This window comes from Balaenoptera physalus, assembly GCF_965194825.1.
Source record: "Balaenoptera physalus genome assembly, chromosome: 4".
In the NCBI taxonomy this organism is placed as follows: domain Eukaryota; kingdom Metazoa; phylum Chordata; class Mammalia; order Artiodactyla; family Balaenopteridae; genus Balaenoptera; species Balaenoptera physalus.
This window is the reverse complement of record NC_138891.1, coordinates 71,491,417-71,518,465: the sequence shown is the minus strand read 5'-3', so window position 1 is coordinate 71,518,465 and position 27,049 is coordinate 71,491,417. Positions and strand designations below refer to the sequence as shown.

Genomic DNA, 27,049 nt, shown 5'->3' with positions numbered 1-27,049 from the left:
TGATTTGACCACTACTGATAATATTACTGTGACCACTTGATTAAGGTGGTTATTACCAGGCTTCCCCACTGTAAAGTTACTCTTTTTTCCTTTTTAATTTTGCATGGAGATAGTTTGTGTGATTATACAAACACCCCATTCCTCATTACTGATTTTATTCATTTACTTATATAATTATCAATTTATGGACTCCTGTTTTATTCAATGGATTATAATTTATAACTGTCCTTATTTATATTGATGCCCAAACTGTCCTAGTTTTGGCCAACAGGAACCTCTGCACGTTGGCTTCTGTATTCTTGTTGACGTGTCCCTATCATCTTTCAACTACTTCCTTACTTTCTACATCCTAAGATGTCCCAGGTTCCTCCTGACCTTCCCCTGCTCCACCTATGGAATCCACTGCATCTCCAGAGTCCTGCTTCCTTGTATGCCTCCTCATCTCATGACCCTCCTAGGACTAGAAGAGGCAAGTTCTTCTTTCATTTCTTTCATCTTCCTAACTCTAGCTTTGTGGCTTCATTTCAATACTGAACACGGTGTATTTTCTCCAGAATATGAGAGAACACTGTACTACTTATGTACTCATCTTAAAGGACAACCAGTTGACCAATCCCCAAAGTAAAGTGGTGAAATGATTTGAAATCGGGCAAGCTTAAAACTGGCAAAATATATGATGCATCAAACTTCTACCAATCTCTACAATAATCTACCCTGTACCATTCTGAAACTGTAGTAAAAACAAACAAACAAAAACTCTGACTCCCTTTCTCTAAATTTCATTAACCGACTTAACATATTCTAACTGAATATGCTATACTAGGAACTTTGATCTGTGTAAGACAGTAGTAACCATTAAACTGTGAAAGTTTACTGGCTGAAAGTATCCATGAACATATTCGCAAGTGTTAGACTGAACATAAACAGTAAAGAAAAGGTACTCTCAAGACTTTTTTTCAACTAATGGACAAAGTCATGGCTCATCTCCTTTAGTGTGACTGATGAGGCTGAGTCACTGGTCAAACACTTGCTTCCAAGGACATTATTTGGTACATTAACACGGCAATAATTATATATATACAAAAGTAGTAAATCATTTCAAGGGAGTCATATGAGTACTTTCTCAGGAAAACATAAGACTTGGCTTGACAGTGCACAAATTTGTGTTAGCAATACACTTTCCTTAAACAATCAAATTTCAAATTGGGAGTAGAAAATGATGGGGTTACACAAGACTCTATTATAAAACATGAGAAAAGACACATCGTTTTCTAATCACTTAAAAATGTATATGCTGGTAAAACACATGGAAGTATTTCACTGTCTGATAACTATGTCTTGAGGGATACAAAAGAAATAGATCCGTATACACTGTGACACTGACACATCTCTTCCTGTAACAGTATTAATTGAGCATGAAATTATGAACCAGAAACTTCCAAATGTTTTTTGAACCAATTCCCCTACCCTGTAAAAAAAACTACCATAGTATCATTCTTACAAAGAAGCTAAGGCTGTGGGAGATACCCTGCCTAAGATAACACAGCTAGTGCACGGTAGTTCAGATTTAAGCACAGGCCTTCTATGAGTTAGCACAGACTTAACTACACCACCAAGGCAGCATGAAAAAACTGAAAGAATAGCAACAGAAGATGGAAATAAAAGTTAAAGTGAGATATGTTTCAAAAAAAGATTACCTAAAGAAAGAAGGAAAAAAGAGAAAGAAATAGGAAGCTGAGACAGTAGGGAGGAGAGAGGAAGAGAGGACAAGCAGTGGAGAACATGCTGCTCTGGCACACAGCAGAAGACAGGAAAACGCTGCTTGGTTTCGCTTGCATGTTCTAGGGATTGTATTGTAGTGCTAAATATTCAGCTTAGAAACTGTTTTCAAATTTGAAGAACTGCTTTTGGTTGAGCATGTGCTATCTTTTGGATATCAGAAAATTCATAGATAGTAAATTTAAGTTTACATTTAAAGAAAAAAATACTGTTTCATGAAGCTGAAATAAGGGAAACTTGTAACAAGGTAAACTCAAACAGAAGCACTAACCACTAGTATTTTTATTTTTATTTAATAATATTAACTTCTCACTGATTTCCTTGGGTTCTCAAGTATCTGAGTAAATGTTAATAGGCAATCCAAACATCTTAAAGCTAGGAATTCACTAGCATTCAAAGAAGAAGCAAATGTCCCTCCGTGCCCCGCCAAAGCCCCCAAAAACCAAGTGACAAAGTGACTAACAGGGCCCAGCTAGGTTGGGGGCTGACGGTGGGGAGCCATATCACCCTGGTATAGGTGTTAAAGCCAGACCAGGTGTAAGAAGGTGTTCGTATGGGGGTGTTGGTGACCTGCCCAGCAGTGAGGAGAGGATCCGTGTAGGAGGAGAGTCAGTGCAGGCGGCCAAAGCACAAGCAGGATGAAAACAGTATCTCTACAAAAGCACGGCTGGGCTTCAGGTGAGGAAGAGTCCTTGTGTAGCCGGGCAGGGGGTAGGAAGAATGAGAGAGAGAGAGATGCCTGGCTGTGTCAGAGCATGAGCTCAGTAAAAAGGACTCCGAGAGGAAGGGCAACCTGGCACAGAATGTCAGAGCCTAGATGAGGTGGAAAGGGTGTCAACACAGGGTAAGGTATTGTGGTGGTGGCCTGGAGTTGGGTGATAAGAACCGAGCTGGGTGAGAAGGACATTTGTGCAATGAAGGGGACAGTGGCAAGTTTGGTTACAGATAAGAGGACTGATCAAAATAAGTAAATATATTAAAGATAGTTAGAGCCAGATTTCTCATTGTCAGAAAAAGGAATTACAAATAAGGAAAAGGAAAAAATTAGAATGAACTCGGTATTATTAGATTAAAATGGAAAGCACCGGTGTCAACTTATGGTTTTCAATACAGATATATACATATGATTAGAAATACAGATGTAAATATGCATATATATGTGCATGCACACACATGGTATTTGTTCCCTCGCTCCACCGAGTGGGTCTGGGAACAGTGATATTTCAATAATGATGAACATATCTGGTTCCTAGTTCTTGATTTCTAAATATCATTCTCCAAAAAGGGAAGCTTGGTCAGGGAAAGCACAAGATGAATATGGAACATCTTGTGTGGAAGGACAATATTAGGACAACAGGTGAAACTTGCATGGAGTCTGAAAATTAGATGTAGTAACTTATCAGTGTTATTAACATCCTGATTTTGATGGTTGCTAGGAGAAAATTCTTGTTTCTAAAAAAACACACGTTAAAGTACTTGGAACTGATGGAGCTTCAGGTCAGCAACCTTCAAACAGTTCTGGGGGAAAAAGCTCTTTGTACATACTTTTCTGTAAGTTTAAAATGAGATGGAGAAATAAATGGACATGAGGAAGGTAAAAAGGCAGTGAGATGGAGGGCAGGAAGGATTACTTACTGAGGTCTTCAGCCAGTTGAACTCGTTTACCAGTAAGCAATTTTACCTTCTTCTCACTATCTTCAGCAAAATCTTCCAGTACCTCTTTAACATTTTTCTCTAATCGCCTGACTGTTTAAAGCAAATAAAGAAACATGAGAAGCATGATTTTTATGAATGCACAAGGATGATAAAATTAACAATATATGGAGAGCAAGTTCTTATTCTTCTCATCACGATAAATCTATTGTTAAGTTCAGGCTTCTCACAGTTATAGGGAGAATATCTACCTGTTATGCAGTACTTTTATCAACATGAAACTAATACATATCCTCAGAGAAAGTCCTATTCTTAAGCCTTAACACTTTAATGGAAGTACCGATTCCCCAAAAACCCTAAGTGATGCTTAGGAGTCCTTTCCTAACAGAGTTTTTGTGTAATGAAGAAAGACTCCTGGTATGTTTATCTCCCATCTTTTTCAATTATGGTTTATTTTCATTAATATTTTAAAGGCAAATTATAATTTCTGGTTTTCTAATAAATCTAATATTCAGGAAATATTTTGGCAACCATCTATTTAAACTGGAATGTTATTACTGTTATTTTTCATGTCAAATTAGAAAGTGGTCCTTCTGTGGCTTACCTTCAGTGTTTGTAAGTTGCTGTCTTAAAGTATTTGCGGTGATAGCAAGCATTCGCTGTATTCGCCAAAACAGGACAACATCATTGCATTCCAACTGAAATATTAGGTAATAAAGATTACCAGATGCAAACTTAAAAATGAAAACCACATTCATGAATACATAAAATTCCTGAAGTCAGTACCTACAGCCTCTGCTTTAATAAACAATATTCAGATCTACCTAATATATATATTCCTCTTGTAGATAGGACCTACTGCATTTTTTCTGCACGGGAACCACAAAGTTCTACATGATTTGGGTTTTATTTGCACCACAGCTACATAGCTTTGTTTTGATTCCAATGACAAAGCAAGTAAACTTGGGAAGTAGAGAATTTCATTATGTTATATACAAGCAGAAGTTCACAGAATATATCCTTACTTAGCATTTAGTTCAACTAACAATCATGCTATCTTAAATATGCCCTTAGGCTAACCTCTTTTCTTTGAGTGTGCACTCAAGCCATTTTTGAAATTCAGCTGCATATGAAAATACATTAATGATATTTTAAAAAAGCTTATCCTCTGGGTGAGGAGTAAAACAGGGGTAGGAGATTAAGTAGTACAAACAACTCTGTATAAAATAAATAAGCTACAAGGATATATTGTACAGCACAGGGAAATATAGCCAATATTTTATAATAACTTTAAATGGAGTATAATCTATAAAAATATTGAATCACTATGCTGTATACCTGAAACTAATATAAAATAGTAAATCAACTATACTTCAAAAAAAAAATAGCATATTCCTTTTTGAAAGCAAGAAAGCAAGAAAGGGAGAAAGAAACCAAGAAAGCAAGAAAGAAAGAAAGAGAAAGAAAGAAAAGAAAGCAAGCTTATTCAATAGAGAGGTCTTACTAACAATGAAAATTATGCAAACAACTTGCCAATTTTTACATAGGCACATTTAAACACAAATTTCTTTTAAGCTGCTGAAAACACAAAAGAAAAACATTTTAGGGGTCTCAAATAAGATCGCTGATTAACAGAGATCTTTCAGAAGGACACTTTAAAAAGCACTTCTGCTTGTATGAAAAAGCTCAAAATACATTAGTTTACCGCCACCTAGGGGTTACTTTGTAAAATGTGACATGAAAGTGCGGTTGTCCATTCTAAGAACTTTATACAGTTCTTTTAAAGAATTATTTAAAGCAAGATTTTCATGGAGGAAGCTTGCACAAGCCTCTTAGATAGCCTCATCCACCAAAGGGCAGACACCAGAAACAAGAACTATAATTCTGCAGCCTGTGGAACGTAAACCACATTCACAGAAAGACAGACAAAATGAAAAGGCAGAGGACTACGTACCAGATGAAGGAACAAAATAAAACCCCAGAAAAACAATTAAATGAAGTGGAGATAGGCAATCTTCCAGAAAAAGAATTCAGAATAATGATAGTGAAGATGATCCAGGACCTCGGAAAAAGAATGGAGGCAAAGATCAAGAAGATGCAAGAAATGTTTAACAAGGACCTAGAAGAATTAAAGAACAAACAAACAGAGATGAACAATACAATAACTGAAATGAATAATACCCTAGGAGGAATCAATAGCAGAATAACTGAGGTACAAAAACGGATAAGTGACCTGGAAGACAAAATAGTGGAATTCACTGCCGTGGAACACAAGGAAGAAAAAAGAATGAAAAGAAATGAAGATGGCCTAAGAGACCTCTGGGGCAACATTAAACACATCAACATTCGCATCATAGGGTGCCAGAAGGAGAAGAGAGAAAGAAAGGGCCTGAGAAAATATTTGAAGAGATAATTGCTGAAAACTTCCCTAACATGGGAAAGGAAATAGTCACCTAAGTTCAGGAAGCTCAGAGTCCCACGCAGGATAACATGCAAGACACATAGTAATCAAGTTGATAAAAGTTAAAGATAATGAAAAAATATTAAATGCAACAAGGGAAAAGCAACAAATAACATACAAGGGAATTCCCATAAGGTTGTCAGCTGGTTTCTCAGCAGAAACTCTGTAGGCTAGAAGGGAGTGGCACGATATATTTAAAGTGATGCAAGGGAAGAACCTACAATCAAGATCACTCTGCCCAGCAGGGATCTCACTCAGATTTGACACAGAAATCAAAAGCTTTAGACAAGCAAAAGCTAAGAGAATTCAGAACCACCAAACCAGCTCTACAACAAATGCCAAAGGAACTTCTCTAAGTGGGAAACACAAGAGAAGGACCTGTAAAAACAAACCCAAAACAATTAACATAATGGTAATAGGAACATACATATTGACTGATAATTACCTTAAATGTGAATGGATTAAATGCTCCAACCAAAAGACACAGGCTCACTGAATGGATACAAAAACAAGACCCATATATATGCTGTCTACAAGAGACCCACTTCAGACTAGGGACACATACAGACTGAAAGTGAGGGGATGGAAAAAGACACTCCATGTAAATGGAAATCAAAAGAAAGCTGGAGTAGCAATACTCTTAACAGATAAAATAGACTTTAAAATAAAGAATGTTACAAGAGACAAGGAAGGACACTACATATGATCAAGGGATCAATCCAAGAAGAAGATATAACAATTATAAATATATATGCACCCAACATAGGAGCACCTCAATACATAAGGCAAATGCTAACAGCTATAAAAGAGAAAATCAACAGTAACACAATAGTGGGGGACTTTAACACCTCACTTACACCAATGGACACATCATCCAAACAGAAAATTAATAAGGAAACACAAGCTTTAAATGACACAATAGACCAGATAGATTTAATTGATATTTATAGGACATTCCATCCAAAAACAGCAGATTACACTTTCTTCTCAAGTGCACATGGAACATTCTCCAGGATAGATCACATCTTGGGTCACAAATCAAGCCTTGGTAAATTCAAAAAAACTGAAATCATATCAAGCATTTTTTCTGACCACAACACTATGAGATTAGAAATAAATTACAGGGAAAAAAACACAAACACATGGAGGCTAAAAAATATGTTACTAAATAATCAAGAGATCACTGAAGAAATCAAAGAGGAAATCAAAAAATACCTAGAGACAAATGACAACGAAAATATGACAAACCAAAACCTATGCGATGCAGCGAAAGCAGCTCTAAGAGGGAAGTTTATAGCAATACAATCCTACCTCAAGAAACAAGAAAAATCTCAAACAAACAACCTAAAGTTACACCTAAAGGAACTAGAGAAAGAAGAACAAACAAAACCCAAAGTTAGTAGAAGGAAAGAAATAATAAACATGAGAGTAGAAATAAATGAAATAAAAACAAGAAAACAATAGCAAAGATCAATAAAACTAAAAGCTGGTTCTTTGAGAAGATAAACAAAATTGATAAACCTTTAGCCAGATGCATCAAGAAAAAGAGGGAGAGGACTCAAATCAGTAAAATTAGAAATGAAAAAGGAGAAGTTACAACGGACACAGCAGAAATACAAAGCATCCTAAGAGACTACTACAAGCAACTGTATGCCAATAAAATGGACAACCTGGAAGAAATGGACAAATTCTCAGAAAGGTATAAGCTTTCAAGACTGAACCAGGAAGAAACAGAAAATATGAACAGACCAATTACAAGTAATGAAACTGTGATGAAAAATCTCCCAACAAATAAAAGCCCAGGACCAGATGGCTTCACAGGTGATTTCTATCAAACATTTAGAGAAGAGCTAACACCCATCCTGCTCAAACTCTTCCAAAAAATTGCAGAGGAAGGAACACTCCCAAACTCATTCTACAAGGCCACCATTACCCTGATACCTAAACCAGACAAAGATACTACAAAAAAAGAAAATTACAGACCAATATCACTGATGAATTTAGATGCAAAAATCCTCAACAAAATCCTAGCAGACAGAATCCAGCAACACACTGAAAGGATCATACACCATGATGAAGTGGGATTTATCCCAGGGATGCAAGGATTCTTCAAAATACGCAAATCAATCAACGTGATACACCATATTAACAAATGGAAGAATAAAAACCATATGATCATCTCACTAGATGCAGAAAAAGCTTTTGACAAAATTGAACACCCATTCATGATGAAAACTCTCCAGAAAGTGGGCATAGAGGGAACCTATCTCAACATAATAGAGGCCATGTATGACAAACCCACAGCAAACATCATTCTCAGTGGTGAAAAACTGAAAGCATTTCCTCTAAGATCGGGAACAAGACAAGGATGTCCATTCTCGCCATTATTATTCCACATAGTTTTGGAAGTCCTAGCCACAGCAATCAGAGAAGAAAAAGAAATAAAAGGAATCCAAATTGGAAAAGAAGAAGTAAAACTGTCACTGTTTGCAGATGACATGATACTATACATAGAGAATCCTCAAGATGCCACCAGAAAACTACTAGAGCTAATCAATGAATTTGGTAAAGTTGCAGGCTACAAAATTAATGCACAGAAATCTCTTGCATTCCTATACACTAATAACGAAAGATCAGAAAGAGAAATTAAGGAAACAATCCCATTCACCACTGAAACAAAAAGAATAAAATACCTGGGAATAAACCTACCTAAGGAGGTAAAAGACCTGTACTCAGAAAACTATAAGACACTGATGAAAGAAATTAAAGATGACACAAACAGATGGAGACATATACCATGTCCTTGGATTGGAAGAATCAATATTGTGAAAATGACTGTACTACCTAAAGCAATCTACAGATTCAATGCAATCCCTATGAAATTACAAATGGCATTTTTTACAGAACTAGAACAAAAAAAAAATATTAAAATTTGTATGGAGACACAGAAGACCCCGAATAGCCAAAGCAATCCTGAGGGAAAAAACGGAGCTGGAGGAATCAGACTCCCTGACTTCGGACTATACTACAAAGTTACAGTAATCAAGACAATATGGTACTGGCACAAAAACAGAAATATAGATCAATGGAACAGGATAGAAAGCCCAGAGATAAACCAACGCACTTATGGTCAACTAATCTATGACAAAGGAGGCAAGGATATACAATGGAGAAAAGACAGTCTCTTCAATAAGTGGTGCTGGGAAAACTGGACAGCTACATGTAAAAGAATGAAATTAGAACACTCCCTAACACCATACACAAAAATAAACTCAAAATGGATTAAAGACCTAAATGTAAGACCAGACACTATAAAACTCTTACAGGAAAACCTAGGAAGAACACTCTTTGACATAAATCACAGCGAGATCTTTTTTGACCCACCTCCTAGAGTAGTGGAAATAAAAACAAAAATAAAGAAATGGGACCTAATGAAACTTAAAAGCTTTTGCACAGCAAGGAAACTATAAACAAGACGAAAAGACAACCCTCAGAATGGGAGAAAACATTTGCAAATGAATCAATGGACAAAGCATTAATCTCCAAAATATATTAACAGCTCATGCAGCTCAATAGTAAAAAAACAAACAACCCAATCCAAAAATGGGCAGAAGACCTAAATAGACATTTCTCCAAAGAAGACATACAGATGGCCAAGAAGCACACGAAAAGCTGCTCAACATCACTAATTATTAGAGAAATGGAAGTCAAAACTACAATGACGTATCACCTCACACCGGTTAGAATGGGCATCATCAGAAAATCTACAAACAACAAATGCTGGAGAGGGTGTGGAGAAAAGGGAACCCTCTTGCACTGTTGGTGGGAATGTAAATTGATACAGTCAATATGGAGAATAGTATGGAGGTTCCTTAAAAAACTAAAAACAGAATTACCATATGACCCAGCAATCCCACTACTGCGCATATACACAGAGAAAACCATAATTCAAAAAGACACATGCACCCCAATGTTCACTGCAGCACTATTTACAATAGCCAGCTATGGAAGCAATCTAAATGCCCATCGAAAGACGAATGGATAAAGAAGATGTGGGACATATATACAATGGAATATTACTCAGCCATAAAAAGGAACGAAACTGGGTCATTTGTAGAGACATGGATAGACCTAGAGACTGTCAAACAGAGTGAAGTAAGTCAGAAAGAGAAAAACAAATGTTGTATATTAATGCATATATGTGGAATCTAGAAAAATGGTACAGATGAACTGGTTTGCAAGGAAGAAATAGAGACACAGATGTAGTGAACAAACACACGGACACCAAGGGGGGAAAGCAGCGAGAGGGGTGGGGGTGGTGGTGGGATGAATTGGGAGATTGGGATTGACATATATACACTAATATGTATAAAATAGATAACTAATAAGAATGTGCTGTATAAAAAAAATAAATAGGATAAAATTCAAAAACAAAAAAAAAGATTTTCATGATATAAAGAAAGAATTATAATATGGGGGGAAAAGCATGATAAAAAATGTAGTGCATTATTATTTCCATTATGCAAATAAATGGTTACGTTATATATCTACACACATATACATACGACATGTATAGAAAGAGGTGAATGGATATACATAAAAATGTTAACTAAAAGTACTTCTAGGTCAGGGGATTATAAAATACTGTTTCCTTTTGCATGTTTTTTTTTTTTAACATTTATTTATTCCATTTACTTTCTATAATGGGAAAGTATTATTTTCTAACATAAAGTTAATTCTTAAAAAAATCTTTAAAAAGTAGTGTAGTGCCTATTATATGCACACGATCTAATATGCACTGGGATGATATGTATGTAAAATGTAATTACTACAAAAGTGGTAAATATCTTTGAAAAAATAAGAGTTAGATCACTCTATAAATTACACATACTTTTTTTCAGAAGATCAGAAGACTTAGTTAATGCTAAACCTCAAGCTTACTTTTAAGCAATTAAACAACTATAACTAAAATACATTTCTCTTTGTTTTTGGAAACCTTACCTCAGAATCTACAAAATGCCTCTGGTAGTAATAGAAGCCTCTTCGACAAAGGTTACAATGGTTTAGAGCTGTTTTCAAGAAATGTCTTCTATAAACTTGGTGCCAAGTATCCTTGATCTAAAATAATAAAAAGAAAACAGACCAAAGAGTTACTGTATGCTCTCCAGGTTGATCAAACACATTCTGAAAAGTCATATACAAAGTTTACTTATAAAAAAGTTAATTAAAACCAATGGCAATGTTGTTATTCTATCAAACTTTTATAGCCATTAAAAATTTTTTTTTCAAGATAAAGATTAGATCACTAGTACTCTGACTCCTTACCAGTCTATATACTTCAACATTTGCAGTGTTTCTAACAAGCATTATTATTAATCATCTTGTAGAGTAGAGAGGGTGGAGATTATCTTCCTCTAGTTAGAGGTAAGGTGTCCAAGGCAAAAAGAGGTTGTGAGCCTTGTCTGAGGTCAGAGTCAGACTAGGAAGCTGGTCTCAGACCATGTCCATCAACCCAACAACATTTCCTTTCTCATTATGAAATTTCATTGTTCCCTCAGCAATATGACCCCCACCACTTTATTATATAGTCTGTTAGGGTGTTCAGCGGTCTTCCACACCATTGTCTTTTTTCGAGCACGACAAAAATAATGTTGAGAAAGTAGAACACGCATCATCAACACCATCTGACAGATGACAAAAGGGGGCTGAGATCATACCAATAACTAAAGGCAATATTACTAGCTAATGGAATGGAAGTGTACTGGAATTCACATCTCCTGACATCTAATCCATCCACTTTTCTTATCACAGTACTTTGCTACTTATTTTATAGCTTCATAAAATGCAGTGAACACAGTTTCTCTTGGAAAAAACCTGATATTTTCTCACTCACAGAAAGTAATTAAGATATACAGCCAATCCATATCCTAAGATATAGATAAAGTCCCTCCTATTGTATTAACCACTTATAAAGTTCAAAAGTATCCAACCGAACAGAACTTACTGTTAGTAAGAGCTAGGACCAATGTGGATAAATGAAATCTATATTCAACTAATAATTTCATGTAATCATTAGTTTTAATTTTATTTTCAATTTATAAACAATGAGATGTACAGCAGCTTTAACTGTTTCTTTTCATCAGTTTTCTTTTCTTGTTCTGACCTCTGGTGGATTTTAAATTAAGAATACTCATTTCTCAAGTGCAGAAATATAAATAGCAAATAAATCTTTAAAAGAATCTATGCATGGCCCTGAAACTTCTTAAATGATTGTTTTCCTCACTAGAATTACTTTTCTAAATGGGGTTCACTTAAGCTAATTTAAGCTAATGTTAAAATGAAGTTTTGATCCCTTACACCCTAACTAACTAGGGAACACAGGCCCAGAAACACAATTGTTTTTTTTAAATTTTCTCCAAATAAGCATCATGAAGGTAAGCAAAAGTAGTCTAAACTATAATTATATATCCTCATATTTATTATGAAGAAAGAAAATGAGACAGAACCCAAAGGCGTTATCCAATTTACTCATACCTGATTAAGACACATTTGACTGAAAAAAACATACATATAAGTGAGCCACATTTAAGCAAAAATTTCATTCTGTAATCTGAAACAGTGTAACATCGTGCAGAGATCTGGGTGGGGGCCCTCCCCTTTTGCCAGAACTTAACTGCTGAATTTGCCCAGATAACTTCCCTTTTCTAAGTCTCAAGTTCCCCATTTACAAATTAAAGCATTATGCTTAAAGCAATACTGAGAATAAAATTTCAACTGTTTCCACACTCAAAATGACCCAGTTCTTTTTGTCAGCAAAAGTACACACGATCAAAGTGCAATTAAGCGCTTAAACATCTAAGTAACACATCAGAAGCAGTAACATTTTACTACAAGAAGCAAAGACTAAGGAAGCAAACTCATGCTTTTCAGCAGTTTATTACCAAGCTCGGGTCTACTTCTGCTCCTCGGGATTCAAGGTTCTTCCGGACTGTAGTTATCTCATCACTTGCAAGATAAGCTGGATGCTCCTCGTTACACTTCAACATCTTCTCCAGTTCCTTCTTGGTTTCATTGTGAACACACTTTGAAATGTTTAAAAGAGGACTGTGGTTAGATGGTTCATGATTTGGCATAATTATAAAAACAGAGTCCCAATTTTAATAAATATATTACTTTTGCACGACTGGTGACACAAGCTCAACCACAACAAACGAGGAAAACCAGAGTATGCCGGCTTATGAATGCAAAACAACCTGGACGCATGAGAGGGCAAGGGGGAAAGGGGATTAGCCCTATTTGCTATATTTTATCGATACTTTGGCTGAGATGTTTTACTGTCCAAGTTACAGGATCAGGCACCTTACTATGTACTTCCTTTCTTGACCTTAGGGTATGATTTCAATCTAGGAAAAAGTGCCCTATATACATGGGAAGAGATAATGTTCTATAAATGCCTCATATCTAAGAACTGGATGACTGTAAGGCCCTGTGCCTGTTGACATGCCCCTTTTCTGATAAATACAAAATTCATAGTCTGATTTTTTTAAAAAGTCTTTTCATTAAAATCGTTCTTAGATTGCTTCTGTGAGGTGCCCAACATTCTTAAATTCACTTCCAGTCTCTTCTCTATAATTGTTTACAATCTCTTCACCAAATGAGGAAAGCATACACACTAGTGGTAAGTCTGAAAGCAAGACTCAGTACGGTGTCAAATTAACTTTATCTTTTCATTTTTTCCATCCTTCTTTCAAAACTGCATGGTACAGGAAACTAGCTTCAAATTCACTAATTACTCTAAACAAGTTACTACCATAAATAGCACTTTGCCCCAAACTGTACCAAGCTATGGAATCTGAGTATCTATATAAAAATAACACTGAAACACAAATAAATGGCTTGGAAATGGAACTACTAAATAATATTCTCTGAAAACATCAGAAGAAATGTAATAAAGAGAAATTTCACTGTTTCCTTACACTTCTGCTATCTGGTCTGAAACAGGAAGGAAAACTCCGACTATATTCTCCCACTCTTCCTGCCCTGTTTCACTGCCACCTGCCCACCTGTTCCCACCACGCTGGCTGTTCAGGAGAACACCACTCTCCCATCTATCCTGACCGAGATTTCCATTAGTTTAGCTCAAAGTGAAAATGTTTCAAAGGAATGGTTTTTCCCCAGAAGATTAGGAAAAAGTAACAATATAAAAGCAAAACATAGTTTTCAGAACATGGATTTCTCATCTTTAGCAAAGGACAATCCTAAGTTTCTTTTCCTGCTAAATCCTGCCAACTCAAAAAGAAAAGGAACTGTTACACAGCTATCTAAGTGGGACCCAGGGATAGTCTCAACTTCTAGAATCTGTTTCTCACTGAAAACTCCAGGTATGAAGTCTAGACCAGTGGTTTTCAACTGGGAGTGGGAGGGTTAGAGAGGTTAGAGGACAGCTTGAGTCGGTGAGTCTGACATGACGCTTTGCTTTGACAGAGAAAACAAAACCTGCGTATACAAACACCTCCCCAGCGGTTCTCCTGTCCCTCCCCTCTACACTCCAAACTATGGCCTCTGTTTGTTCTACAGTCAGACTAAGTCTTACACATGCTGCCCTGAAACCCTAGGAGAAGCTCTTCTCTGAAGGGTTTCCAAATTCCTCTTCTAGGCTACAGATCCTTGCATTGGCAGTAAAACTAATTCCTCCGCTTCTCTTGAAGGGATTCCCTATGGGTTCAAGTTCCTGAGAAAGTAACTTACAACCAGGAATCATTCCTCTCTGAGAATGTTTAGCCAAAGCATATTTACTACTAGTTGCTGAGGCAAGTTCTGCCATCATTGATTGTTCTAGACCTAATTAGGCCTAATTTCACTAAGCCTTAAAGGTCAGACACCATTTTTCTTTGGAGTTTATCTGCCTTACACCAGTTCTTTCTAATCAATGCCTCTACCTGTCTCAAAGTCAGAAACCTCTGATGAATCCCCTAGGAATTCTTTTCTGAAAGACCGCCTCCTCACAGCCCATCTGTACAGCAGAGATAACTGATGCACTCTGAATACATGCATGACCCAACCACTAACTCTGTCCATTTCTTCAGCTTCTTTTCAGTCTCTGAGTGACTCATTTTCCCACAAAAATCATATCAGAAAAAAAAGAGAAGAGGAAGACTGTCCCCCCACTATTTTAAGACAAACTGGGACTTATATCTGATAGATATCTTATGAAACAAGAAATGCATAAAACCAGAAAAAAATAGGGTATTGATTATATAAACTGTATTTAAAATAAAAACAAAAAAATAAAAAAAGAAGAAAATAGGAATGATATGTCATTTGGTAATTTTTCATTCTCTTTATCTGCTCTCTCAATATACACACATCTGATGGTCTCATTTCTCTAATTACATGGATTCAAGGAAGGAAGAAAGGAAAGTAAATTGGATGCCACCTCTTTTTCTTATTCATTACTTCCTTCATCTATGTATTTTGATTCTATATTCTATTTACAATCTTTTATTTAAGGAATTAACATAAGAAGGAGATGGTGGTGTAAGACTCAGTGCTAATAGGAAAAGAAGCCATAACAGCAAGGAAAGAACAAAAATGGGTGGGCGAAAGGGGGGGAGGATTTTAATGATTACACATTTTCCCTCTATTTATTCATTTCTAAAGTTATTTATACTTGCCTTTACCATTTTGTTCTTTTAAAGTGATCATTCAATGTTTATAATATGAATTCTATAATTCTACTTCCTGTCTGAATTTTTATGCTTGTTTTGTGAACACAGGAGCAAAAAATGCAAAAGAATAAAATAATTTAAATAGACAACTAACAGAAAAATCCAGTGATAATATTAATAGAATAAGGTTTTTTAAAAAGTCATTATACCTTTTATTCTAATCACATTCATTCTACATCCTCTGAAGTCCTTGTCATTTTTTCTTCTGTTTATAAATTTAATCTTCATTTTACCTCAAATAGGCACTTGAACAAAGTAATCAACACTCTTTTTAATAAAAAAAGCTACCTCATTTTTTTTTAAACTTTCTTTTGTAGTTTACTGTTTTTTCTAAAGATTTATTGTCTTTTAGAAAGGCCGATATAAAATATTTGAAATTATTAAGCTTGGCTTAGAGGCATTCAGAGGTTATATTTTAATGCCTGAATTAAAATGCCAAAGATTTGTTTGTTTTTACCTGTTCTTGGGTTCGATTCTTCCAGTATAACCACCTCTTTTTCCAATCTGGACCTACCATATTTTCAATTGTATTTTCAGCTAGAAAAATTAAAAAAATTTGTTTTTAATTTATCAGGAATTTTATCACTTACCAGGTACATAAATTATAACTAATACTATCTTGCTTTCTTAACCACTTCAAAACACTGTGTCAATATGAAGTCAGTTGAAATAAAGAATAAAACTATATAATTGATAGGGTACATATATAAGAAAGAATTTAATTACATATGTTTAGAATCTATGAAAAGTATAATTGCTTATAAAGTTCCCATAAGTATAGTAGCAAACACTAAAACAGTCTGAATTACAGCTTTTTAGAATATAAGTACATAAAAATATCATGTGTCCAATTTAACATTTTTAATAGTTACAAGCAGTTGACCAAAGAATTGCACAAATAATATTCAACTAGAACAGTACTGACAAAGAACTTGAGATGTTAGTTTTTGGTTTTTTTTAAACCAATGTTCACTAAAGTTAGATGACTCTTTATCCACTGAGAATACTCAAAACTCAAAAACCCATGTCCCTACTTACTGTCCTTGAGACGAGCCTGAAGAGCCTCTTCCATAAAATAAATAGCTGCATCCCACTGCTGTTTATCAGATATGGACCGATCTTCTAAAGCATTGTGCTGAATAACCCTCTGAAATAACAAGGAAAGAAAAAAAGCTATTTTGATGTATATCTTATCATTTTAGTAATTTTAATTCTAATTGACAGCTCAGCAAATATCCAGACTAGCAGATGTATCTACAACATAAAAGTATGTCCCTCCCACATAAATGCAGAGGGTCCTATTATCTGCCTGCTTATTTGTCAGCTTTCTGTCTAAAAAATAAAACAGTGGAGATTTTCTCCTAGCCCAAATTAAATGAGTTCACCATGGAGAAGATAGTTGGGGGTTGGGGGGTGGGTAGAGAATTACATATTTAACTACATAAAATTACACCCTAGAACCCTGGTATTCAGGAGCTAATGATTCAGATCATCTCTACTGCTTCTTTATGCCATATGACCTATGTGTTAGCATTTTCAAAAAGGAGAGGAGAAAAAAAAAAAGCAATAACCATTATCTCACTGTTAACACCAATGGAAAATGTAATGGAAGGAAGCTTAAGAGGTCTAGACAATCGTAAGTAAATGTTAGTTATTTATTGTAAGAAAATTGGTTCCCAAATCTTATAGCTTTTGAATTAATGAATGAATGAAAACAGCACCACGCTCTCTCAGTAAGCCAATCTTATTAAGGCATTTAACAAGAATGAATATGGTTTTCAAATATGAAGACAAACATTTCTTAAAAAAAAAACCCTATAATTACGATCAGCCCACAGTGAAATATGCATTTTTAGAAAACTGCTCAATCTTATCTTTCAACAGTTCCTCCCATAACTGTCTGAACAGAGTGGGTGGTTAAAAAAGGTTTGATTAGGTGATGAGAACATTCTACGGAACAAAAGATTTATCAGGTGATGAAGGTCAGGAGCCAGGCTTTACAATTAAGACACAATGGGGCTCGTATCCCAGCTTTGCCAGTGACAACAATAGAACTGCTTAAGAACAAACTAAAATCATGCTTACAAAATACATAGAGTTTCTGGTACCTCCTAAGCATCCAACACATGGTAGTTAGCATTATGATTTTAGGAATCTAACATTTTGACTCAACTCCACCGAAAACCAATGCATCTAATCCCTTTTACCACTGAGGGTAAAATGAGAAGCAGCTATCCGTAGTTCAGGCCCATGTAAATTCTGTGGAGAAGTTTATAGAAACCTGTTTACTGCAAGGTTTGATTTTCTTCTGAAATGACAGCCAAGAAAGAAATAGCAGAGGCCGATTTTAGAAGGGCAGAAAAACGTCAAAAGGCCGATTATATTTCGCAAATCTATTTCTTTCCTTCATTATTTTCAATTCAGAACCTAATTTAAATAGTCATATAAAAATATTCTATAAAAGAATATCAATTTGAGAAATTATATAAAAATATGAGGCTGGCACCCTAATATACAAACGACATACCAAGCTGTCCTCTGCAAAATCATTCCACTTGTGGCGTTTAATAGTTTCTTCCTTAACAGCCTCTTTAAGTTTATCAAATATGTCATCATGCTCTTTTCCTTTCGGTTCTGTCATGAAGCGGGAAAATTCTTCTTGTAGGGTCTCCCAAGCAACCTAGAATGATTTAAAAGAAAAAAGCTGCATCTATATTGCATACTTTCATTTAACGTGTAACAAGAAAAATAAACACATGAATTTAAGCCAAGTAGATGTGATAAATCAGTTTATCAGAAAATACATATGAAATCACATTTTTTAAAAAAGGTATAGCAAATATAAACTCTGCCCTCAAGAGCTCATACTGGTAGCTGGTGGAATAGACTTGGCCTCCTGACATGTTTCGCTACACGTACACAGCATCTCAAATTTTAAAAAATTAGTAACCAACATTTAAAAACTTAGAGACTTCCTATAAAATCCACGCTTCCAGCCTCACTTGAACCACCTGGCAACAATGGGCCCACGTTCTTGCACACCTTCGCCCGCTGGAGCTGAACAGGAGCTGCCTGTCCCTTCAGAGAAGGCACACAGGCCACATCAGCCACCAGACTCGGTTCAGTTACTTATTTACTTCACTCTCTACAACATCTGAGTTTGCCTGCCTCTTCCATACTGTAAAAAGTTTAAAATTTCTTAATGATTTAGTTTTTTCACATCTTTGCCCTTATGCAAATACATGAGGCAATGTGTCAATACCTTCGAACACAGGTATTATTCAGCCTTGTACTATTGCTAATTCCCAATTATCTGAACAGTGAAAGGACAGCACAGTGTCAAAAGCAATTAAGAACTAAACCTACTTACGACTAAGTGGGCTAGTTAATATTGTATTTTATATCTAGCCCTCTTCGTTTTAAACATTAAGAAATTATGGCATAAAGAAAGGTGACTGTTGGGGCTTCCCTGGTGGCGCAGTGGTTGAGAATCTGCCTGCCAATGCAGGGGACACGGGTTCGAGCCCTGGTCTGGGAAGATCCCACATGCTGTGGAGCAACTGGGCCCGTGAGCCACAATTACTGAGCCTGCACGTCTGGAGCCTGTGCTCCGCAACAAGAGAGGCCGCGATAGTGAGAGGCCCGCGCACCGTGATGAAGAGCGGCCCCCACTTGCCGCAACTGGAGAAAGCCCTCGCACGGAAACGAAGACCTAACACAGTCATAAATAAATAAATAAATTTTTTTTTTTAAAAAAAGAAGAAAGGTGACTGTCCAAGAATATAGAGTGAGGTATTAAAATCTGTTTCCTGACCTTCAGCAGGTTCACGTCTTTCTACCACACCTATGTGTGAAGGGAGAAAGCAGAAAAGACAGAATCACTTGCCATTTTTACGATCACTTCTGCTGCTTGAACCTTAGGATATGAAAATGTGCTTTCATGGGACAGGGTCCAGAAAAATGTTAGAGCCAGTAGTGAGGAGAAGAAGTGGCAGCAGCTCTCTAATTACTTTAGGGGGAAATGTGTCGAGACCAGGGGTCAGCAACATGGAGCTTAGATAGAGTGGCTGTAAGAGTTCTTAGAAAAAGAGACTTGAGGAAATTGAGAACAGAGATAAAGAAGCAAGGACTGGGGGCTTCCTTGGTGGCGCAGTGGTTGAGAGTCTGCCTGCTAATGCAGGGGACACGGGCTCGAGCCCTGGTCTGGGAAGATCCCACAGGCCGCAGAGCAACTAGGCCCATGAGCCACAGCTACTGAGCCTGCATGTCTGGAGCCTGTGCTCCACAAGAGAGGCCACAATAGTGAGAGGCCCGCGCACCACGATGAAGAGTGGCCTCCGCTTGCCACAACTAGAGAAAGTCCTCGCACAGAAATGAAGACCCAACACAGCCAAAAAAAAAGGTAACAAATGTTCAAGTACAATTGGTGTCTTAAAAAAAAGAAGCAAGGACTGGAAAGATAGGAAAGGGGTAAAATACACCTGAATAATTAGACACTGACATTTTGTTTCTAAGGTAGGTTTTAAAACACAAAATTTTTAACACGGATTCTAATTTTGTGAGCAACTTCACACTGAAGCAAAGGACACACTGGCTCTTATCTACAACAATCATTCTTCAGAGTAATGTGCCTGGCAAGATCAACTAGGATGATGATCATAATCATCATAATAGCAGCTGGCATTTACCAAATGGTTACTATGGACCAGATTTTGTCTAAGTATTCTACATATGTTAACTCCTTGACTCCGTACAACAATTTGTGACGTAGGCAACACTTTCACATCCTTATTTTATAGATGAGAAAACAGGAAGGTTATTAAGCAAATAGCCCAAGGATCGCATAGCTACAAAGTGGTAGAGCCAAGATACATGGGTATCAGAAATGCATTCTCTAAGGCACTTTCTTACAATTCCTAGTCTAACCTTCTGGCAGGGTCCTAACTAAGGAAATAATTATTTAAGTAAAATTGAGCCCTGCAGAAAATCAACAAATAAAATGTTTCATCCATTAAACATTTTCCTTATGGAATCTCTAACCACAGAAGTTAAAAATATTTCACATTCAAACAAATTTTGCCGGTTTTGTTAAGTGCTACCTTTGGAAGGAAAACCAATACCCTCAGACCAACACCATACCAATTAGTAAATTTTTTTGACAGTAGTCACTGGTAGGAGCATTAAGGTTAATCCCAATACAGAGATTAGGAATAAAGAATAAAGGAGCATAAGGACCAAAGAGAAAGATAGTGGCTGTGATAGGAATAAAACCTAAAATTCACAGCTCCTAATCCCTTCAGATAATGCTTCTTACCCATTTAATTAAATTATATCCTAACCTCGACTGCTTTATTAGGAAGCTGCTTATCAGTCCACTGTTTAAGCTTGATATCCACTGTCGTATTAAAAGTTCCAGAATTCATGGTCTGTGCAGCTGGAAGATAGATGTTTTCAATCACATGAGTTGATACTCTTTCCCACAAAGACTGCTGAAGGATTTCCTCCCTGAAATTAAAAAAAAAAAGTTCCAAGAACACCAAATTCAAATATAATATTGTTTTTATAAACAGCTTTATTGAAGTATCAACTTACAATAAATTGCACATATTTAAAGTTTTGACATATGTACATGCCTATGTATCACCGCAATCAAGATAATGAACTTATTTATCATCCTCAAAAGTTGTAACCACTGGATCTACTTTCTGTCACTGCAGCTTAGTTTATATTTTCTACAATTTAATATAAATGCAGTCATGTAGCATGTACTCTTATTTTCTCTGTCTTCTTTCATCAGCATAATTACTTTGAGATTCATCCATGTTGTTGTGTATATTAATATTTCACTTCCTTTTTTGCTGAGTAATATTCCATTGCATAAATCTGTTTACTTATTCACCTGCTGACGGACATTTGGGCTGTTTCCAGTTGTTGGCTATCACAAATAAAGCTGCTATGAGCATTCATGTACAAGTCTTTGTATGACATATGCTCTTGTTCCTCTTGGGCAAATATCTAGGAGTGGAATGCCTGGATGATATGGTAATTATATATTTAACTTTATAAGATACTGCCAAAATGTTTTCCAGATCAGTTGAATCATTTGACATTCCCACCAGAGGAGTATGAGAGTTCTAGATCCTCTACATCTTGCCAACATTTGGTATGATTAGTCATTTTCATTTTTGTCACTGTAATAGGTTTAGTGGTATCTCATTATGGTCTTAATTTGCATTTCCCTAATGACTAATAATTCCAAGTGTCTTTTTATGTGTTCATTTACCTAATATTAATACATACTTTATATGTGTTGACTGTGAAGTACAGTCCAAGACTGTAAACTTCTTGGTATGATTTTAACAATTTATCAGACCACAGCACAAAGCACAGAGACATTATGGGATATTGCTAGGTAAAATTGTTCAACATTTTATGATAATATAAAGGATGAATAATCAAGTTGAAAATTCTACCTTTTAAAAGACATATTACAAGAATGCAGTTCTCTAAATAGAAAAAAGAAAACTACTTCAATCAAGAAAAAATCAGAAATCTCTAGAAAATACTTATTTGGCTTCTCCCAAACTAATCTTTACTGTTATACAGTGCTAAAATATACAAAAACACTCTGTTTATCAAATGATCAGTCTTAGGAGTAACCTCACCTTTTAGGATGCAGTTACAAAGCTCAAGGCAACAGAAACACCCCCTTCTGTCCAAAAGCCAAACTGCACTTTTCTTGGGTGAGGAGAGCTAACACTTACTGTCATGCAAGTTGACTCATACTCACTCAATATTTTCTGTAAAATTAAGTCTACTGAGTCAATGAGCTTAGCTGAAGGTCTTCCCTTGCTAATTTTCAGGTCTTTTTCCCCTTACAACCAGAAAACAAAAGAGTATGGGAAGGAGGACAAAACACGCGAAGAAGATAAAGAGGTAAAAACATACAGTTGTAAAATAAATAAGTCATGAAGATGTAATATACAGCATGAAGAACATGACCAATAATATTGTAATAACTTTGTATGGGGACAGATGGTTACTAGACTTATCATGATGACTGTTCCATAATGTATGCAAATGTCAAATCACTACGTAGAGGAGGAGCTTCAAGATGGCGGAAGAGTAAGATGCGGAGATCACCTTCCTCCCCACAAAAACATCCGAAATACATCTACATGTGGAACAACTCCTACAGAACACCTACTGAACGCTGGCAGAAGACCTCAGACCTCCCAAAAGGCAAGAAACTCCCCACGTACCTGGGTAGGGCAAAAGAAAAAAGAAAAAACAGAGGCAAAAGAATAGGGACGAGACCTGCACCAGTGGGAGGGAGCTGCGAAGGAGGAAAGGTTTCCACGCACTAGGAAGCCCCTTCACGGGCGGAGACTGCAGGGGGCGGAGGGGGGAAGCTTCGGAGCCACGGAGGAGAGCGCAGCAACAGGGGTGCGGAGGGCAAAGTGGAGAGACTCCCGCACAGATGATCGGAGCCGACCAGCACTCACCAGCCCGAGAGGCTTGGCTGCTCACCTGCTGGGGCGGGTGGGGGCTGGGAGCTGAGGCTCGGGCTTCGGAGGTCGGAGGTCGGATCGCAGGGAGAGGACTGGGGTTGGCTGCGTGAACACAGCCTGAAGGGGGCTAGTGCGCCACAGCTAGCCGGGAGGGAGTCCAGGAAATAGTCTGGAGCTGCCGAAGAGACAAGAGACTTTTTCTTGCCTCTTTGTTTCCTGGTGCGCGAGGAGAGGGGATTCAGAGCGCTGCCTAAACAAGGTCCAGAGACGGGCGCAAGCCGCGGCTATCAGCGTGAACCCCAGAGATGGGCATGAGACGCTAAGGCTGCTGCTGCAGCCACCAAGAAGCCTCTGTGCAAGCACAGGTCACTCTCCATACCTCCCCTCCCAGGAGCCTGTGCAGCCTGCCACTGCCAGGGTTCCATGATCCAGGGACAACTTCCCCGGGAGAATACATGGCGCGCCTCAGGCTGGTGCAATGTCAGGCTGGCCTCTGCTGCTGCAGGCTCGCCCCGCATCCATACCCCTCCCTCCCCCCAGCCTGAGTGAGCCAGAGCCCCCGAAGCAGCTGCTCCTTTAACCCCATCCTGCCTGAGCAAAGAACAGACGCCCTCAGGCGACCTACACGCAGAGGCGGGTCCAAATCCAAAGCTGAAGCCCGGGAGCTATGCAAACAAAGAAGAGAAAGGGAAATTTCTCCCAGCAGCCTCAGGAGCAGTGGATTAAATCTCCACAATCAACTTGATGTACCCTGCATCTGTGGAATACCAGAATAGGCAACAAATCATCCAAAATTGAGGAGGTGGACTTTGGGGGCAACAATATATATATATATATTTTCCCCCTTTTTCTATTTTTGTGAGTGTGTATGCGTATGCTTCTGTGTGTGATTTTGTCTGTATAGCTTTGCTTTTACCATTTGTCCTAGTGTTCTGTCTGTCCGTTCTTTTTTTTATTACTTAAAAACATTTTTTTTCTTAGTAATTATTTTTTATTTTAATAACTTTATTTTATTTTACTTTATTTTATTTTATCTTCTTTCTTTCTGTCTTTCTTTTTTTTCTCCCTTTATTCTGAACTGTGTGGAGGACAGGCTCTTGGTGCTCCAGCCAGGCGTCAGGGCTGTGCCACTGAGGTGGGAGAGCCAAGTTCAGGACACTGGTCCACAAGACGCCTCCCAGCTCCACGTTATATCAAATGGTGAAAATCTCCCAGAGATCTCCATCTCAATGCCAAGACCCAGCTCCACTCAACGACCAGCAAGCTACAGTGCAGGGCACCCTATGCCAAACAACTAGCAAGACAGGAACACAACCCCATCCATTAGCACAGAGGCTGCCTAAAATCATAACAAGGCTACAGACACCCCAAAACACACCACCAGATGTGAACCTGCCCACCAGAAAGACAAGATCAAGCCTCATCCACCAGAACACAGGCACTAGTCCCCTCCACCAGGAAGCCTACACAACCCACTGAACCAACCTTAGCCACTGGGGACAGACACCAAAAACAATGGAAACTACGAACTTGCAGACTGCAAAAGGGAGACCCCAAACACAGTAAGTTAAGCAAAATGAGAAGACAGAGAAACACACAGCAGATGAAGGAGCAAGGCAAAAACCCACCAGACCTAACAAATGAAGAGAAAATAGGCATTCTACCTGAAAAAGAATTCAGAATAATGATAGTAAAGATGATCCAAAATCTTGGAAATAGAATGGAGAAAATACAAGAAACGCTTAACAAGGACCTAGAAGAACTAAAGAGCAAACGGAGATGAACAACACAATAAATGAAATTAAAAATTCTCTAGAAGGGATCGATAGCAGAATAACTGAGGCAGAAGAACGGATAAGTGACCTGGAAGATAAAATAGTGGAAATAACTACTGCAGAGCAGAAACAAGAATGAAAAGAATTGAGGACAGTCTCAGAGACCTCTGGGACAACATTAAACACACCAACATTCGAATTGTAGGGGCCCCAGAAGAAGAAGAGAAAAAGAAAAGGACTGAGAAAATATTTGAAGAGATTATAGTTGAAAACTTCCCTAATATGGGAAAGGAAATAGTTAATCAAGCCCAGGAAGCACAGAGAGTCCCATACAGGATAAATCCAAGGAGAAACATGCCAAGGCACATATTAATCAAACTATCAAAAATTAAATACAAGGAACAAATATTAAAAGCAGCAAGGGAAAAACAACACGTAACACATAAGGGAATCCCCGTAAGGTTAACAGCTGATCTTTCAACTGGAACTCTGCAAGCCAGAAGGGAGTGGCAGGACATATTTAAAGTGATGAAAGAGAAAAACCTACAACCAAGATTACTCTACCCAGCAAGGATCTCATTCAGATTTGACGGAGAAATTAAAAGCTCTACAGACAAGCAAAAGCTAAGAGAATTCAGCACCACCAAACCAGCTTTAAAACAAATGCTAAAGGAACTTCTCTAGGCAGGAAACACAAGAGAAGGAAAAGACCTACAATAATAAACCCCAAACAATTAAGAAAATGGCAATAGGAACATGCATATCGATAATTACCTTAAATGTAAATGGATTAAATGCTCCAACCAAAAGACATACACTGGCTGAATGGATACAAAACAAGACCCGTATATATGCTGTCTACAAGAGACCGACTTCAGACCTAGGGACACATACAGACTGAAAGTGAGGGGATGGAAAAAGATATTCCACACAAATGGAAATCAAAAGAAAGCTGGAATAGCAATTCTCATATCAGACAAAATAGACTTTAAAACAAAGACTATTACAAGAGACAAAGAAGGACACTACATAATGATCAAGGAGCAATCCAAGAAGAAGATATAACAATTGTAAATATTTATGCACCCAACATAGGAGCACCTCAATACATAAGGCAAATACTAACAGCCATAAAAGGGGAAATCGACAGTAACACAATCATAGTAGGGGACTTTAACATCCCACATTCACCAATGCACAGATCATCCAAAATGAAAATAAATAAGGAAACACAAGCTTTAAATGATACATTAAACAAGATGGACTTAATTGATATTTACAGGACATTCCACCCAAAAACAACGGAATACACATTCTTCTCAAGTGCTCATGGAACATTCTCCAGGATAGATCACATCTTGGGTCACAAATCAAGCCTTGGTAAATTTAAGAAAACTGAAATCGTATCAAGTATCTTTTCTGACCACAGCGCTATGAGACTACATATCAATTACAGGAAAAAATCTGTAAGAAATACAAACACATGGAGGCTAAACAACACACTACTTAATAACCAAGAGATCACTGAAGAAATCAAAGAGGAAAACAAAGCATACCTAGAAACAAATGATAATGAAAACACAACGACCCAAAACCTATGGGATGCAGCAAAAGCAGTTCTAAGAGGGAAGTTTATAGCTATACAAGCCTACCTCAAGAAACAAGAAACATCTCAAATAAACAACCTAACCTTACACCTAAAGCAATTAGAGAAAGAACAAAAAAAAACCCCAAAGTTAGCAGAAGGAAAGAAATCATAAAGATCAGATCAGAAATAAATGAAAAAGAAATGCAGAAAAAGATAGCAAAGATCAATAAGACTAAAAGTTGGTTCTTTGAGAAGATAAACAAAATTGATAAACCATTAGCCAGACTTAGCAAGAAAAAAAGGGAGAAGACTTAAATCAATAGAATTAGAAATGAAAAAGGAGAAGTCACAACTGACACTGTAGAAATACAAAGGATCATGAGAGATTACTATAAGCAACAATATGCCAATAAAATGGACAACCTGGAAGAAATGGACAAATTCTTAAAAATGCAAAACCTTCCAAGACTGAACCAGGAAGAAATAGAAAATATGAACAGACCAATCACAAGCACTGAAATTGAAACTGTGATTAAAAATCTTCCAACAAACAA

General features: G+C 37.1%; 1 protein-coding gene across 5 annotated transcripts in view; it reads right to left on the bottom strand.

The window, feature by feature from the left end:
* Positions 1-27,049, bottom strand: part of OPA1 (OPA1 mitochondrial dynamin like GTPase) — a 92,494-nt gene that overhangs the window by 19,885 nt on the left and 45,560 nt on the right. For all 5 annotated transcript variants that reach the window (XM_082461443.1, XM_082461446.1, XM_082461444.1 and 2 more), the window contains 8 exons: positions 20,961-21,126; positions 18,149-18,301; positions 16,660-16,768; positions 16,079-16,158; positions 12,835-12,975; positions 10,895-11,011; positions 4,037-4,130; positions 3,415-3,525 (listed from right to left, as the gene is read on the bottom strand). In XM_082461443.1, the coding sequence (XP_082317569.1) occupies positions 3,415-3,525; positions 4,037-4,130; positions 10,895-11,011; positions 12,835-12,975; positions 16,079-16,158; positions 16,660-16,768; positions 18,149-18,301; positions 20,961-21,126 (971 nt within the window). The remainder of the gene's footprint in view (positions 1-3,414; positions 3,526-4,036; positions 4,131-10,894; positions 11,012-12,834; positions 12,976-16,078; positions 16,159-16,659; positions 16,769-18,148; positions 18,302-20,960; positions 21,127-27,049) is intronic.